This window comes from Micromonas pusilla, assembly GCF_000151265.4.
Source record: "Micromonas pusilla CCMP1545 genomic scaffold MICPUCscaffold_1, whole genome shotgun sequence".
Lineage (NCBI taxonomy): Eukaryota > Viridiplantae > Chlorophyta > Mamiellophyceae > Mamiellales > Mamiellaceae > Micromonas > Micromonas pusilla.
In genome coordinates, this window is record NW_003315882.1 from 1,887,987 (window position 1) to 1,903,175 (window position 15,189).

The 15,189-nt window shown below is 69.6% G+C and overlaps 7 protein-coding genes across 7 annotated transcripts; 2 read left to right on the forward strand and 5 right to left on the reverse strand.

The window, feature by feature from the left end:
- Positions 1-1,873: 1,873 nt before the first annotated feature.
- Positions 1,874-2,692, forward strand: MICPUCDRAFT_50766 (uncharacterized protein; the record flags this gene model as incomplete). Its single annotated transcript, XM_003055183.1, has 1 exon — positions 1,874-2,692. One exon carries the CDS (start codon positions 1,874-1,876, stop codon positions 2,690-2,692), a length of 819 nt encoding a protein of 272 aa, XP_003055229.1.
- A 52-nt stretch (positions 2,693-2,744) lies between these two features.
- MICPUCDRAFT_50767 (uncharacterized protein) lies at positions 2,745-4,286 on the reverse strand (the record flags this gene model as incomplete). Its single annotated transcript, XM_003055708.1, has 1 exon — positions 2,745-4,286. One exon carries the CDS (start codon positions 4,284-4,286, stop codon positions 2,745-2,747), a length of 1,542 nt encoding a protein of 513 aa, XP_003055754.1.
- Positions 4,287-4,628: 342 nt separating this feature from the next.
- MICPUCDRAFT_61778 (uncharacterized protein) lies at positions 4,629-5,831 on the reverse strand (the record flags this gene model as incomplete). The annotated part of the gene is made up of 1 exon (XM_003055709.1): positions 4,629-5,831. One exon carries the CDS (start codon positions 5,829-5,831, stop codon positions 4,629-4,631), a length of 1,203 nt encoding a protein of 400 aa, XP_003055755.1.
- Positions 5,832-6,327: 496 nt separating this feature from the next.
- On the forward strand, positions 6,328-8,114 carry MICPUCDRAFT_46408 (uncharacterized protein; the record flags this gene model as incomplete). The annotated part of the gene is made up of 2 exons (XM_003055184.1): positions 6,328-6,431; positions 6,592-8,114. The coding sequence occupies 2 exons, from the start codon at positions 6,328-6,330 to the stop codon at positions 8,024-8,026; spliced, it is 1,539 nt and encodes a 512-aa protein (XP_003055230.1). The 3' UTR covers positions 8,027-8,114.
- A 554-nt stretch (positions 8,115-8,668) lies between these two features.
- On the reverse strand, positions 8,669-8,857 carry MICPUCDRAFT_9855 (uncharacterized protein; the record flags this gene model as incomplete). Its single annotated transcript, XM_003055710.1, has 1 exon — positions 8,669-8,857. A coding segment is annotated over one exon (189 nt), but the record flags the coding sequence as incomplete, so codon positions are not given.
- Positions 8,858-10,281: 1,424 nt separating this feature from the next.
- On the reverse strand, positions 10,282-12,944 carry MICPUCDRAFT_50771 (uncharacterized protein; the record flags this gene model as incomplete). Its single annotated transcript, XM_003055711.1, has 1 exon — positions 10,282-12,944. Exon 1 carries the CDS (start codon positions 12,820-12,822, stop codon positions 10,282-10,284), a length of 2,541 nt encoding a protein of 846 aa, XP_003055757.1. The 5' UTR covers positions 12,823-12,944.
- Positions 12,945-13,238: 294 nt separating this feature from the next.
- On the reverse strand, positions 13,239-15,188 carry MICPUCDRAFT_50772 (uncharacterized protein; the record flags this gene model as incomplete). The annotated part of the gene is made up of 3 exons (XM_003055712.1): positions 13,239-13,539; positions 13,613-14,489; positions 14,684-15,188. 3 exons carry the CDS (start codon positions 15,186-15,188, stop codon positions 13,239-13,241), a joined length of 1,683 nt encoding a protein of 560 aa, XP_003055758.1.
- Between the last annotated feature and the right edge of the window lies 1 nt (position 15,189).

Sequence of the window (15,189 nt, forward strand, 5' to 3'; positions counted from 1 at the left end):
TCGTCGATCCGTTCGCGTCGATCGCGTCGTGCCTGTGCGCGTCGTTGTTATTATCCGCGATGAGCGTGTCCAGGCGCAGCGACGCCACCTCGAGCTGCGCGGCGAGTTGATCCGCGCGCTCCGTCAACGCCGCCATGTCTCGCGTCGCGTCGTCGGCGCGTTCCGTCTCCGCGGCGACCGCGTCGAGCGCCTCTCGCTCGCGCGCAGACGCCACCCTCGCCATCTCGCTCGCGTCGCGCGCCGCGACGCGCGCCGCCTCGCAGTCCGCGCGCAGCGCGGCGATGTCGACGTCGAGCGCGCGCGCGTGGTCGTCGCGCGTCCGCGTCTCTTCCTCGGCGTCGGCGGCTCGACGCGACGCGTCGTCGCGTTCACATTCGAGCTCGGCGATGCGTCGCGCGAGCGCGTCCATAGCCTCCGCGTGCGCGGCGGCGACGGCGGGATCGGAGGCGGAGGCGGCGTCCGCGGCGGCGTCGTCGGCGGTCGCGCGCGGTTGCGGTTCGGCGCGAGGAGAACGACTCGCAGCGGCGACGGACGCGCTCTTTCGCCACGCGTCGAGCCCGCCTCGCGCGATCACCTCCGGCGCGCTCGACAGCAGCGCGTTTTGCTCGTCCAGGATCGCGCGCATCACCTTCACCCTCTCCGCCGCGCGGTCCGCTTTCAACTCTGCCTTTCGTCTCCCGTCCTGCGCGATGAGCAGCTTCTCGCGAAGGACGTGGTTTTCGTGCACGCGCGTCCCCGGCGTCGGCGACTCGGGCGACGCGGTCGGTCGTTTCCTCGGCGACCGCGGCGGCGACGCCGTCGCGGTCGCGTTCGCGTTCGCGTCGACGGGTCGGAACCCGCCGAACGCCGTCGAGCCCGCCGTCGCTTTCACCGGCGATTTCGCGCGTTTCACCGCGGCGGAGGTTCCGGTTCCGGACGCGAGCGTCGCGACGCGGGGGAGCGGCGACGGCGACGTGCTTCGCTTTCGCGTCGGCGACTTCGACGGTTTCGCCGTCGACAGTCTCGCCCGGGTCGTCTTCGCGTCCATCGCGGCCGACCTCCCCCGGGTCGTCAACGACGGCGCCGCGGCGGCTAACGACGGCTTCGTGGGCGTTTTATTTTTATTCTTCGTCGTGGGCGTGGCCGTCTTCTTCGCCGGAGCGCCCGCGCCCGTCGCCGTCGCCGTTCTCGACGGCGCCGGCGTCGGCGTCGGCGTCGACGATCTCGCGGACGACGACGCCGCCCCCGCGGCGGCGCGGTCGCCGTCGCCCGGGATGGACTCGAACCGCGCCCACGACACGCCTCTGCTCGCGGCGCCCGCGCCCGCGCCCGCGGCGCTCGCGCCGGACGGCTTCCCCGCCGCGGGCGCCGCGGCGACCGCGGCTCTCGCGGCGTCCGACGGGACGCGCGACGTGACCTTCTCGTTCGACGGCGCGTCGCGCATTCGCGGCGGCAGCGGCGACGTCGTCCATCGCACCGTCGCGGAGCGTCGCGATCCGTACGCGGTCGACTTCGGCGGCGTCTTCTTCAGCGCGGAGAACGCGGGGCCGCTCGATAGCGGCATCGCGTCCTCGGCGCGTCGTCCGTCCTCGCGAACGACTTTTTCCTCGTCTTCGCGCGTTCCCCCGCCGTCTCGATCGACCCCCGCGACGCCGCCGGCGTCGTCGCCCGCGCGGTCGAGCGCCCGGCTACCGCGCGTGTCTAGGCGCGCGCGATGCCTGCGCGCGCGCGCGCGTGCGGCGTCTATGCGCGCGCGTGGGAGTGCGTCCCCCGTCGGAGCTGTCGCCCCGGATTTGATTCCCTCGGACGTCGCAACGGCCTTGAGCGAACAGCAACGCTGCTGCGAAAACTTCGCCCGCCCCGTCATCCCCGTCCGCGCGTCCCTCACGTCGGCATGGCGTCCACGTCCATCGCGCTCGCGACGCCGCGCGCGGCGTCGCTCGCGCGCTCGCGATCGTCCGCGTCCGCGTCCGCGTCGACGTCCGCGACGTCGCGCGTCGCGCGGAGGCTGACGGCGCGGTGGGGAGACGGAGACGGAGACGGAGACGCGCGCGGACGGCACCAGCAGATCGCAGCCTCCTCGACGAGATGGGCGGTCGACGCCGCGGACGCGCGCTCGATATCCACCGCGAAGGAAGAGCTGTTCGAGTCGATGCGCGACGCGAACAGAGGGTTGGACGCGAGCGACGACGCTCTCGCGGCGATCGAAGCGAAGATACGCGCCCTGGAAGCGCTGAACCCGACGTCGAATCCCGCCAACTCGGCGCTCGTCGACGGACGCTGGGAGGTTGTCTTCTCCACCGCGCCACCGCCGTCCAACGGATCGCTCGGGCCGTTCAAAGGCACGGCGTTTCAGGAGATCAGCCTCGAAAACGGCTCGTACGTGAACGTTTTATCCATACCACCGAACGACTGGCTCGGCGCGCGCCTCGTCGCGACGTTCGCGCCAGTGATGAACGACAGCCGCGGCGAGCTGTGGACGGTGACGTTCGACGCCGTCGCGGTGACGCTCTTCGACGGCGCGTTTTCGCCGTTCGCGAAGACGTTTAAGGACACGACGCGGGTGTGGAGGACGACGTTCATAGACGCCGAGACGCGCGTCGTGCGAGCCGCGCGGACGATGGAGGCGCTGACGCGGGAGGGGGCGCGGGGGAGGAAAGCGGTCGCGGGCGACGAGGACGACTGCGTGTTCGTAATGAAGCGAGCGCGTTGAAAACTTTTAGCCCTCAGATGAGCCCTCTTCCGACTCGAGCGAGCGTCGCCCGTCAGTCGTCGTCTCGCGCGCTCTTGATCCCCACGCGCTTCCGCAACAGCGCCCGCATGTCGTCCCTCCCCACGCGCGCGTCCTCGTCGCCGTTCTCCGCGCCCGTCGTCCGCGTCACCACCCCCCGCGCCGCCGCCGCCGCGCGAATCGATTCGCGGCGCGACGACCGCGCCGCGCCGCGCTCGTCCCCTTTCAGCGCCCGCGCGGCCCACCCCTCGCCGCTCTCGTCCCTCTCCCGCGTCAGCAACCCCTCGATCTCGCGCACGCTCACCGTACCATCGCGCGCGTCCACCTTCGCGCGCGAGATGAGCGCGTCCAGCGCCGCGGAAACCTCGGCGTCGCCGCCGGCGACGATGCACCCGCCGATCGTGTCCCCGCCGCCGGCGTCCGCCAGCTGCGCCTGCACCGTGTTCTGTATCATCCGCTCCCACCTGAACGTCATCTCCGGCAGCGACGTCTCCTTCGCCATCGCGATCGGATGCACGGAGTTGTCGCCGTACAGGTACCGCGCGAGCGTGTGCAGGACAGCCTCGCCCTCCTCGCCGCCCGTCCAGGAGTCCAAGCGTTCGCCGCTGCCGAACGCCTCGATCGCGCTCTCCCACCGCCCCCTTTGCCGCGCTTCCTCCGACCCGGCGCCGGTCTCGCTCTCGCTCTCGGAGGCCTCGATCTCGCGCATCGCGTCCGCGAGCGCGAGCTCGCGGCCTCTGCGGACGAAGTACCCGTTCAAGATGCCGCCGACGCCGTACGCCGGGAGCATCCGCAGCGACCGCGCGGCGAACGCCGCGGGCGCCGCCGTCGCCGTCCACGCGGCGCGTTTCGTCCACGGGATCTTCGGTCCCGGCGCGTTCACGAGGTTCAGCGCGAGCAGATGCAGGGGCGTGCAGACCACCTGCATCAGCGGCGGGGACGCGAGCTGCGCGAGCGCGCTCGCGCTCGCGGGGTTCTCGATCGTCCCCGACGCGGAGAGCGCCGCGGACAACGCGGCGGGGACGAAGAAGGCGCCTCCGATGGTGAGCGAATCTCGGACGGCGAAGAGCGCGTAGGACGCGGCCGGGACCGTCAGCGGCGCGCCGGTCGCGGCGGCGCCCGCGGCGGCGCCCGCGGCGGCGCCGAACATGCGCGCGAACGCGGCGTCCTTCATCACGCCCGCGCCCATGTTCGCGCCCGTCGTCGCGGCGAACTTGCCCGCGGCTTTGGACGCGTCCGACGCGTTCGCGCGTCGCTCGCCGACGACGTCGCTGACGTTCGCGGCCGCGTAGGTGAGGCCGTACACGCCGACGACCATCCCGAGCGCGGGGGACGTGAACGCGGCTCTCGGCTTGGTGACGAACTCCGCGAAGCCGCGCGCGATGTGGCGGAACACGCCGCCGTTCCCGGCGGCCGCCGCGACGACCGCGCGATCGACGGTCGCGAGAAACGGCGACACCGCGGCCGCGGCGCCGATCCCGCTCACCACCGCGACGGCGCCGTCGACGATTCCGCTGACGCGCGCGCGCTGCTCCGGAGTCCTCGGCGTGAACGACGCGGGTCCGCCGCCGCCCATGACGCGCTCGCAATTGGCCGGGGAGGGGAGGGGGGCGGCGTTACTGCTTCGACCCTTCGTCACGCGCTGACAGTTGTCCGCCGGGCGGACGCTGCGCTGACGCGTCACTTTTCCGAACCGAGATCAGCGTCGTCGCCCGCGCCTCTGGACAAAACAGATTGGAAAGGCTGCGAGCGGGCGCGGACAGGAGAGGACGGCTCGGTCTTTACCACAAAGCCTCTCTCTCTCTCTCTCTCTCTCTCTCTCTCTCTCTCTCTAATCGTCTTCAACTCGCAAGTTGAAGATCGCGCTGCTCTATAACACGGTGGCGCGCGCGCTGCGACGCGCGCGGCGGGGCCGCCGTCACGCCGCCGCCGCCGTCGCCGCTTTGTCGCCGCCGCGCGCCGTCCCGAACCTGCCGATCGCGAATCGCCGCCGCGCCCGCCCGTCCCCTCCCTTAACCTTCGCGCCGCCGCCGGTCACCTTGCGGAACCGTCCCAGCGTCGTCGTCGTCGTCGTCGCGGCAGCCTCAGCCGGCGGCGGCGCGCTTCGCGTCCGCGCCTCGACGTGCGCGCGCGACAACAACGCGAATCGAGCGCCCCGCCGCTTCGCCTTCGCGTCGTCGCCGCCGCCGCTCCCCTTCGTCCCCTTCGCGCCCAATACGGACGCGCCCAATCGCGCGCCCCACGCGCGCTTCACCTTCTCGCTCGCCCACCCGTCCCGTCTCTTCAGAAAGTGCTCCGCGACCGCCCTCCTCCCCTGTAACGTCAACGACGTGTTCAAGATGCCGCCGACGCCGTACGCGGGTAGCATCCGCAGCGACCGCGCGAGCAACGCCGCGGGCGTGGACTTCTTCATCACCGCCATCCTCGCCGCCGCGGTCGCCCCCGGCGCGTTCACGAAGTTCAGCGCGAGCAGATGCATCGGCGTGCAGACCACCTGCATCAGCGGCGGGGACGCGAGCTGCGCGGCGGCGCCGGCGGCGGCGTCGCGCACGTTCCCGCTCGCGACGAGCGCGTCGCGCATGACGTCCGGAACGAAGAACGCGCCGCCGATGGTGAGGCAATCTCTGAGAGCGAAGAGCGCGTAGGACGCGAGGGGGACGACGGGCGGCGCGCCGGTCGCGGCGGCGCCCGCGCCGAAGAGCTTCGCGAACGCGGCGTCCTTGAGGATGGACCCGCCCATGTTCGTGGACGTGACGACCGCGAATTTGCCAGCCTGCGCGATCGGGGAGCCGCCGACGCCGGTGCGCTCGATGACGACGTCGCTGACGTTCTTCGCGAAGTACGTCCCGCCGTACACGCCGGCGACCATCCACAGCGCCGGGGACGTGAACGCGATCTTCGGCTTCGTGACGAACTCCCCGGCGACGGACGCGATGGCGCGGAAGAGCGAGCCCCCGGGGGCGGTCCCCGCGGCCGCGGCGACGACGCCTCGGTCGACGCACATCAGGAACGGCGCCACCGCGACCGCGGCGGCGCAGCCGGAGACCATCGCGACGAGCGCGTCCGCGGCAGCGGGGACGTACTCCTTCTCCTTCGCGGTTCTCTCGACGAAGCCCCCCATGGTCGGTGTCGGCTGGGGTTACCCTATTGATTTGATCGATCGCGCAAAAAGGCGCGCGGATCGATGAGAATTTATTCCTTTCCGCGCGTCGATCGACCGCGCGCGGACGGCGTCCCGTGCGTCTCGCGCGATTCGAAACTCGACGATAAAGCTGTCGAGCGTCTTCGCGCGGATCGGGCGGTGTGCGTGCGGCGCCGTGCGCCGTGTGCGCGGCTCGATCGCGCGGAGCGTCCGTCGGGTCGTTTTCCCAACGGCCAGCTTATCCCGGTTAATTAAAAACGAGTAACGTTGAGCCTGGAGTATGAGTTTCATCGCACTCCACGATCGAGCCAGCCGGTCAAACTGACCGGCACTTCTCCCAGCTGACCGACGCGAATCTCCGCTGATCGAGAGCTGACGCGGCAGCCGCGTCGCTTCGCGCGCGCGTCGGCGGACGCTCGGCGTCCACCTGTCGCCGTCGCGGCAGAGCACGGCCGCGCCGCGCCCGCGGGGCGGGATGGCGCGTCCCGCCGCGGACGCGTTCGCGTCCGCGCTGCGACGAAGCGACACCGTGGAGGCGGTCATCGCGTTCGCGGACGCGCTCGCGGACGGCGGCGCGTGGTGCGTCCTCCCCCCGCGCGCGCGCGGCGCGCGTCGCGCCTGGGAAGTCCCTCGAGAACGCGAACGTCAGTTGTCAACATCTCCCCCGTGATCCCTTCCTCATCACCCGCCCCCTATCCCCCATCCATCCCGCGTCGTCCCCCGCGCTCCGTCCCCTCAGCGCGACCGAGCCCGCGCTCGAGGCCGTCGCGACCGCGCTCGCCTCCGGCCGCGGCGAAACCGAGGCGTCGACCGCGCTGACGGTGCTCCGCGAGTCGATCGCGAACTTCCTGGACGCGCGAGGCGTCGGCGCGTCTCTGCTCGACGCGCTGTCCTCGGACGCGTGGATCGCGCGGTTCCTGGGCGTCGTGGAGACGCACTCGAGACACGACGGCGTCCTGAGCGTCCTTCGCGACTGCGCGGACGAGTGGCGCGAGCTCGCGACGGCGAGCGCGACGGCGACGGCGACGCGCGCGAATTCAGCGGACGCCTTCGCGGAGGTGTCCGAGGCGTGCCGACGCGCGATGTCGGCGCGGTCGGCGTCGGGGCGCGCGACCGAGTGGAAGACGGAACGTCAACCGTCGTCGTCGTCGTCGCCGCCGCCGCCGCCGCCGCCGCCGCCGTTCGAGCTCGAGCGGCTCTCCTCCGGCGATTACGAAGCCGACCTCGCGCGCGCGCTCGCGGCGTCCGAGACCCCGCGCGGGGACGTCGGCGTCGACCTCGAGAGCGTGCCCCCCGGCGAGGCGAGAGTGCTCCGCGAGACGTTGGAGCGGTCGAGGCGGGAGGAGGAGGAGCGTAGGCGCGCGAGCGGCGTCGTCGACCCGTCCCCGTCCCCGTCCCCGTCCCCGTCCCCGTCCCCGCTGTCCCCGTCCCCGTCCCCGTCCCCGTTCGCGGCGGCGACGGCGACGGTTGACGTTCCATCTTCCACCGCCGCCGCGAAGGAGCGGTACGCGATGACGCACCTCCGCTGGGACCTTCAAGACGCACTCGAGGCGGTGAGCGACGAGGAGACCGAGTGCGACTCCAGGGCGGCCGCGATCGACGCGGCGATGGAAGAGGCCGCGGAGGAGGAGCGGCGCGCGGAGAGTTCGGAGAGTTCGGACGCCGACGAAGACGACGAGACGCGCGACGCGAAGGCGAAGGCGAAGGCGAAGGCGCCGGCGCCGCGCGGCGGCGGCGGGCTGAGAAGCCCGAGCGTGATGGAGCTGTCGCTGCAGCACGCGCGCGTCGCGGCGTCGCGCTTCACGCTCCGCGGCCAAAGAGAGAGGATCGAGTGGGCGTTGCGCGAGCTGAGCGCGTTGGAGAAGGCGGCGTCGCGCGCGCCGGAGGGGCTCAACGTCGAACGCGCGGCGGCGCTGCGTCGGACGATTCTCCTCGCGCTGCGAGAGGATGGCCTCGCCGACCGACCGGTCGGCGCGGTCGGCGCGTCGTCGTCGTCGTCGTCGCGAGAGAGGGGGACCCGAGAGGAGGGGGACTCGAGGGGTGCGAACGCGAACGCGATGGGAGGATTATTAGGGGCGGTCGGGAACTTGTTATTCCGGGGCGGCGGGCGCGGCGACGACGGCGTCTTCCTGGACGAATCCGAGCTCGAGACGCACCCGCTCGGGGTGCGGTAGCGTCGTCGGCGACGACGAGGACAAGGACGTAGCCGCGATGGTCTATCTTACCATTACTTACTCGTCGTTAAAAAAAGAACAAATACAATCTTACGCGTACTCTTCGCGCGTGGCGCGTGAAACACTTTCGTTTCGCGTACTCTTCCTCTCGGGAACGCGGGTTCCCGTTTACGTCGTCGTCGTCCGTTCGTCTTCTCTCTTCCCCTCCTCGTCTCCCCCTCCCTGTCGCCCCCCGTCGCCACTCATAGCTCAGCGCACGTTCCCGAAGAGCGCGCTGCCGCTGATGTCGAACGGCATCGGCGCGCGGCGCGCGCGCGCGTCGTACATGTCCTCGACAGACCGACGGAAGACGTCGACCTCGACGTTGTCGTCGTCGTCGTCGCATCCCTCGCGCAGCGCGTCCCATCCGTGACGCTTCGCCCCCGCCGCCTCCGCGGCGTCCTTCTCCTCCTTCGCGTTCTCGTCCGATATCCTCTGAAATATCGGCAGCCGCCGCTTGCCCTGACCGGGGGATCCGCCGTTGACGCCGGCGCTCGGGGTCGGTCGATCGGACGGCTTCCCCTCGGGGCTCCAGTCCGCCGGTATGACCGAGTGCGCGCCCGCGATGAGCGTCCCCAAGATGCTCTTCTGCGGGACTCGGTAGTGAATGAATCTACACCGCGTCCCGTACGGGCACGTGCCGTTCTGCGCGAACGTCCGGCACACCTCGGTCTTGTACTTTGGGTGCCTCAACACCGGGCGGAGCTCGTCTCGCCCGTGCGCGAACTGGCACTTCACGCCGTACCGACACGCGCCCGTCTCTTCCCAGCTCCTACACAGCTCCGTCTTGTACAGCGAGTTCTGCGCCCCGGGCATCCCCGGCGAGTGATCGCTCAGCGGGGACGTGATGTGCATCGATCGCAGCGTCGTCCCCGGGGGCGGGGAGATCTGCAGCGGAGACCCGGCGGCGCTTCCGCCGCCGCCGCCGCCGCGCGCGCGCGCGCGGGGGCGTCATCGGCGACGCGACCAGCGACGCGACCAGCGAGTGCGCGCTGCGGCTCGGGGAGAACGGCGGGGATTGGATCCCGCCGGCGCCGCCGATGGATATCGTGGACATCCCGTGTTGGTCCACGTTCGAGCCCGCGGTCGGCGCGGGGGTGCCGAGCCACGGAGGCGGAGGACACGCGGCGGCGAAATTTTGCTCGAACGTTTGCTCGAAATTTTGGCGCGGCGAGTGAAACCCGCCTCGACCGTCCCAATCGTGTCCACCAATCGCGTGCTCGGATCTGAACGCCTGCTGTCGCAGCGCGATCAGAGTCGACGCGCGATCGTCGGTTCGCGAACCGTGGTGCAGCACCCCCGCGGTCGCGGTGAACGCCTGCGTCGTCGTCGTCGTCGTCGCCGTCGTCCCCGCGGGCGGTTGGAACGGCGACGGCGGCGCGGACTTGCTGCCGCCGCCTCCCCCCCACGACGTCGCATAGAACGGCGCCATCGTCACCTCCGCGGATTCATCCGCGTCGCGCAGGGCCGCGGGGACGAACGGCGGCGCGTCCTCGAGCGGCCGCGCGTCCGCGGGGGCGCCCCCGCCGAAGAACGAGGCCGACCTCGTGGAGAGCGCGGAGAGCGCGGACGACGACGACGGCGCCCCCGTCCCCGTCCCCGTCCCCGTCCCGACGCGGCGCTCGAGCGCGATCTGCCGCGCCCTCGCCTGCTCCTCTTGCAGCCGTCGCAGCGCGCTGAACTGCGGGCTGTCGAACGACGCGTACCCGCGCGAGGGCTGGAACGGCGGCGCGCGCGCGGCGGACGCGGGGAAGTGTTCGAAGCCCGTCGTGTTGTCCATACCGCTGTCAGTCCCTCCCTCCAATAGCCAGCCTTCTTCCCGTCCCCGTCCCCGGGGGAGGGCGAAGGTCGTCCCGAGGTGGAACGAGTCGCGGGGTCGAACGACGCGCGGGGTCCGCGGGAGGGTCGACGCCTCGCGCGCGGGGTCGCGGGGAGCGCGCGCGCGATATGTGCGGGGAGCGCGCGCGGGGGAGGGGCGTCGCGTCGCGTCGCGTCGTCTCAGCGAAAAGTATCTCGGCTCGTCCCGCGGAAAAACCGAGCGGACTTCGGGACAGGCAAACAGGACAGCATCAGTTGGTCGTTTTTTTCGGCGGGCGCCCCCCCGGCCGGCGGGTCCGCGAGCGCGCGAGAACGCCGAATCTTAATAATAATTCGTGACGACAGCAACAACGCACACGTTGTTTAATACGTTAACGAAATCACACCCACCATCGCGATCACGCCCTCACTCCCGCGATCGACATCATCCGACCCAGCGGCGACCCCGGCTCATCCCCCGACGGCTTCGGCGGCTGCTCCGGGTTCGCGGCGTCGAACAACCTCCTCAGCACCACCAACCGATCCGTGTCGCAGAACTTCACGTCGCTGTCGTGCGGCGGAAGAAGCGCCGGGTCGCCGTTGCTCCACAGGATGCCGATGCAGATGCTTCGTTCCCCTTGCGCTCGCAACACCGACGCGCGCACCACGCCGAATTTCATCTCGACGTTTAACGGGACGTACTCGCTGGCGAACGTGGTCACGATGTCCGCGCTGTCCTCCGCTTCGTTGAAGAGGTCCTTCACCGCGGGGGAGATGATCGGGTACGCCAGCGTTTGCACCAGCGCGCGCGCGGCGACGGCTTGGCTGTTCACGAAGTCTGGCTCGTGGCCGCCGGCGGCGCCGGGACCGCGCTTCGGCGCGAGCGCGAGTCGAGATGTCATGTCTTCTTGGTTTTCACCGACGATGTGCATGGGGACGCCCTCGGCTTTGACGCTCCACAGCTTCCGCAACAGCAGCACGATGTTCAACACGCGCGTGTCGCGATGGCGATGGCCGAGGCGGATGTTCGCCTGCGTCCCCAAGATGATCGCGGTGTGAATCGTGGACCCCTCGATGATCGGGCCAATCACGTTCGGCTTCGCCGCGTCCCCTCTCACGTGCCGAATGAAGATGCCTCGGTACGGGTGGTGCATCTCGTAGCACCGCACTTCGCCGTCATCGCGCGCTTTTCGCAGGCCCATCTTCAGGACTAACGCCGCGAACTCGTCCTCGTCCACGGCGTTCACGAACGTGATCGTGCTACCCGGCTGTCGCTGCCGCACGATTTCCATCATGCGGTCGTGTAGGCGCCGGTAGTCGTCTTGCCAATCCGGGCGCCAGCCGCACACGAGGACGTTAGAGAGCATTTTCGAGACCATCTGACGCTTCCTGCGGTTCGACTCGATCGACGGGTTCGCGTCCGCGAGCGCCTTGGCGGTTTTCAGGTACCCGTCGAACGTGGCCGTCATCTTGTAGTCGTGTATCGGGTTCGACCTCGGTCCGATGAAAATCAGGAGGTCCTCGGGATCGATCACCGTGGACTGGTCCGGGCACAGGCCGTACCCGGAGGACGCGATCTCTTCCACGGGCATCCCGGGCTTGATGATTCCGATGAACACCGCGCGCGTGAACTGCTTGCGCATCTCTCCGAACGTTTTCCCGATGCAGTCGCCGTATTTGTTGTTCGGTCCGCTGCGCAAGTTTTTCGCCTTGCGTCGTCGAATCGCGGTGCCCTCGAAGTCGATGATGTTCAGCAAGATGCTGCTCAGACCGGGCTGCGCCGCGCACTTGAACATGAGCGAGTTCATGAACAGCGTCAAGTCCATCGGGATGATCACCGGGTTCCCGTTGTTGTGCTGAAACATCGCGGCGTCGACGTATTCGCTCTTGTTGGACATCTGTAGCACGACTCTCAAATCCGGGTTCACCTCCCGCGTGCGATCCCACGGGTTCGTGAAGAACACGTGCCTCAGCGCGAGGACCGCCCGCAACGTCGCGCCGTTCTGGATGCTCCCCTCGGACTCGTCCTCCTCTTTCTGGTCCTGCGCCGTCATCATCACGAGAATCGCCGCGGCTCTGTGCGCGCCCACGCGGATCAGGTCGTTCACGTTTGTCGGATCGCCGACGCGGCAGATGATGTTTCGCCCGATCTTCGTTCTCCGCGGGTTGATCCCGCGCTCGGCCAGGACTTGCTCCAGACGACGGTGCATCTCGTCCTTGGAGAGCGTGTCCGTCATCACGACGATGTTCGCCACCGCGATCGACGTGGACGGGCGCTCGAGGAGCCCGAGCATACTGAACGCCGGCGTCAGCCATTTGGCGTACCACAGGAGTCCGAAGCACTTCCTCTCGTTCAGCTGTTGGTACTGCCGCCTGAGGAACGAGATCTGCACGACCGCCCGCAGCGTGGCTTCATTCCACCCCAAGATGAGCGTGTGCCCCGCCTCCGCGACGGCAGTGTGCCCTTCCTTGATCGCGTCCATGCTCTGTGCGATGGCGTCGGTGATGAAACCGACGAGCACCGCGAAGATCACGACGCCGAAAAATATCATGAGCCAGTAGAACCATCGAAGGCCGTACTTGTCCGGGATCTCGTCGACGTACCCTTGCGACACGATGAGCTGCATCCCCGCGAAGAAGGCGTCCGCGTAGTTCTCCTGACCGTAGACGTAGCCGTCGTATCGGTTCGAGGCGTACCACCACACGAGGCCGAACGCGAGGAGGGTCAGCGTCGTGACGTAGGTGAGGAGGTAGAAGGGGTAGTTGCCGTCCTCCGCGGTCTTGTTCTCGACGACGTACCGCAGGCGGTCGCCCCATCCTACGGACGACAGCGTGTTCTTGGACTTCCCCGCCGCGGCTTTCGTCTCCTCCGCGGCGGCGTGCACGTCGTCCGTCTTGATGGTTTTTTTATCCCCGAACCCCCGTCCGATCGTCTGAAGACGGTTGAGGACGGACGCCATCTGATCGTCGGTCGAGAGGATCGCGCGACGCGACGCGACGCCGCGGGTCGTCTACGCTTCGGTCGCGAGCGAGGGTCGCGCGCGGTGGAGGGTCGGCGACGAGCCGCGGCGGCGGCGGCGCGCGTCTCCAAGTGCCGGAGACGCGCCGATCGAAGCGCCCATCGCGTTCGACTCAGTACCGTTCGACTTCCGAGGCTAATCAACAACCAATGATCTTTCCGGAGTATCTGTATGTGTTTTTGGTTAGAGTACGTGTACGTGTACGCCAAAAAGAATCTATTGGTAGTTTTATTATTTTCTGTAACTAACTTTCGCGTTCGGTCCCGGATCCACCGTCGCACCCGTCGCGTCGACCATCGCGCGGGAACGCGCGCCCCCCCCCCTCCCCCCCCCCGCGCTCTCCGTCGGTCGCGCGCTCACACGTAGAACAGGTAGTTGTCCAGGTTGACCCGCACCGCGGGGTCCGCCGCGATCTTCCTCGCGAGGTCGTTCCCTACGTCGCACCGGTACCGACACCCGTCGAGCGCGTCCCCGCCGCTCGTGCGCGTGAGCAAACCCAGCGCGACCATGCTGCTGATTTGCATGAACACGTCCGCGCTGAGGAGTTCGCGCGCGAGGTCGCCGTCGCCGGCGCCGTCCTCGTCGTACGCCTGCTTCGTCACGACGCGAAAATACGCGAGCAACCGCTCGAGGCTGACGACGGGGCAGTCGGGATATCTTCACCGGTCAGTCGAAAGGGGACGCGATCAAATCTTGACACCGAGGGATGGGTGAAAAACGAGGGACGCACCTGAACGTGCCCGGACCGTCGAGCGCCGCCGTCGCCGCGGCTTCGCTCTGCTTGTCCGCGGACAGCGCGCCGCGCTTCCGCTTCCCCGAGCGCTGCGCGACCGCGGCCGTGCCGGCGCGGACGCCCTCGATCATGTGCCCGAACAGACGCTTGTCCACGGCTTCTCGGTTCATCGTCGCGAGGTGCGCGGAGACGAGCATGAACTTCGTGAGACGCGGAATGTCGAAATCGAGCGCGCCCGCGCCCGACTCGTCCTCGGGGACGGGCCACTCCCCGCGCTGCAGCGCGAGGGACGCGGACGATAGAGGGACCGCGAGCCCGGCGTGGAGGACGGGGCCGGTCTTTTTTCGAGGCGGCGGCGGGACGCCGCGCGCCTCCGCCGCCGCCTTCGCCGCCGCCTCCGCCGCGACGCTCTCCGCCGTCCGCCCGGACGCCAACCTCGCCCACAGCGTCCTCGCCTCCGGAAGGACGACGACGTCGTCGTCGGCCTGGGCACCCTCGGCACCCCCGCCGGATCCGGACCCGGACCCGGATCCCCCCGCCGCGGCCGCGGAGAGACCTCTCCGCGCCGCCGCGAGATCTCTTCCGTCGCGCGCCTCTTCCCACGGCGCCACGTACCGCCTCCACAGCGGCGCCAACAGCGCCCGCAGCTCGTGCAGCGACTTGCACGTCGCGAAGAACGTCGGAAGCACCGCGCCGAGGAAGTCCCGGTACAACGTCGCGTCCGCGTCCTTCGGGCGCTCGCGCGTGAGCACGTCCCGGAGTTGCCGATTGGTGTACGCGTCGAAATACACAAGCACGGGCGGTCGAACCATCGCGGCGGATCGGAACGCGTCCCACCCGGGCGTCGCGATGAGCATCGCGCCGACGTTGCGTCCTGTTGAGTAGAGTACGTAGGCGAGAGATGCGACGCCGTGAGCGCGAGCGTCGGAGACGGCGCGGCGCGCGAGGAGAGAGAGGAGGGACGGGGCGACGAGGGACGGGGAGGTCTGGAACGGTGGGAGGGTGCCGCGTTTGAATCGCGCGCGTCGAGTCGAGTCGACCGCGCTCGAGGGCTCGGAGACCGCGCACCCGTGAGCTCGGATATCTTCATCAGCGCCGGCAGCAGCGGGTCGTTCGACTTCCAGTCCAGCAACCGCGTCGCGACGTCGATGACCAAGTACACCGCGGGCGCGTCCGGGGCTAACCCGCGGTGGAGGACGCTTATGAGATCCGCGAAGCGATCGCAGCGCGTCTGCTTCTCCGTGAGACCGGTGAGGTACGGCGCCAGCTCCTCCACTATCGCGTCCAGAAGCAGACGCGGATTATGCGCGTCCACGAGCGAGACGTACGCGAACGGCCGCTTCGTCGTCGTGAAGACGTCGCGCACGATGCTGCTCTTCCCCGTGACGGGCGGGCCGTGGACGAAGATCGGCACGGCGTGGTCGTGCGGCGCGCCGAGGAGGCCGAGGAGCTGGACGATCTCGCCCTTCCTCTCGGGCCATCGTCGCACGAGCTTCTGACGCGCGTCGTCGTCGTCGCGCGGGGGGGGCGCGGGAGGCGCCGCCGCCGCCGCCGCCGCCGCCGCTTCGCCCATC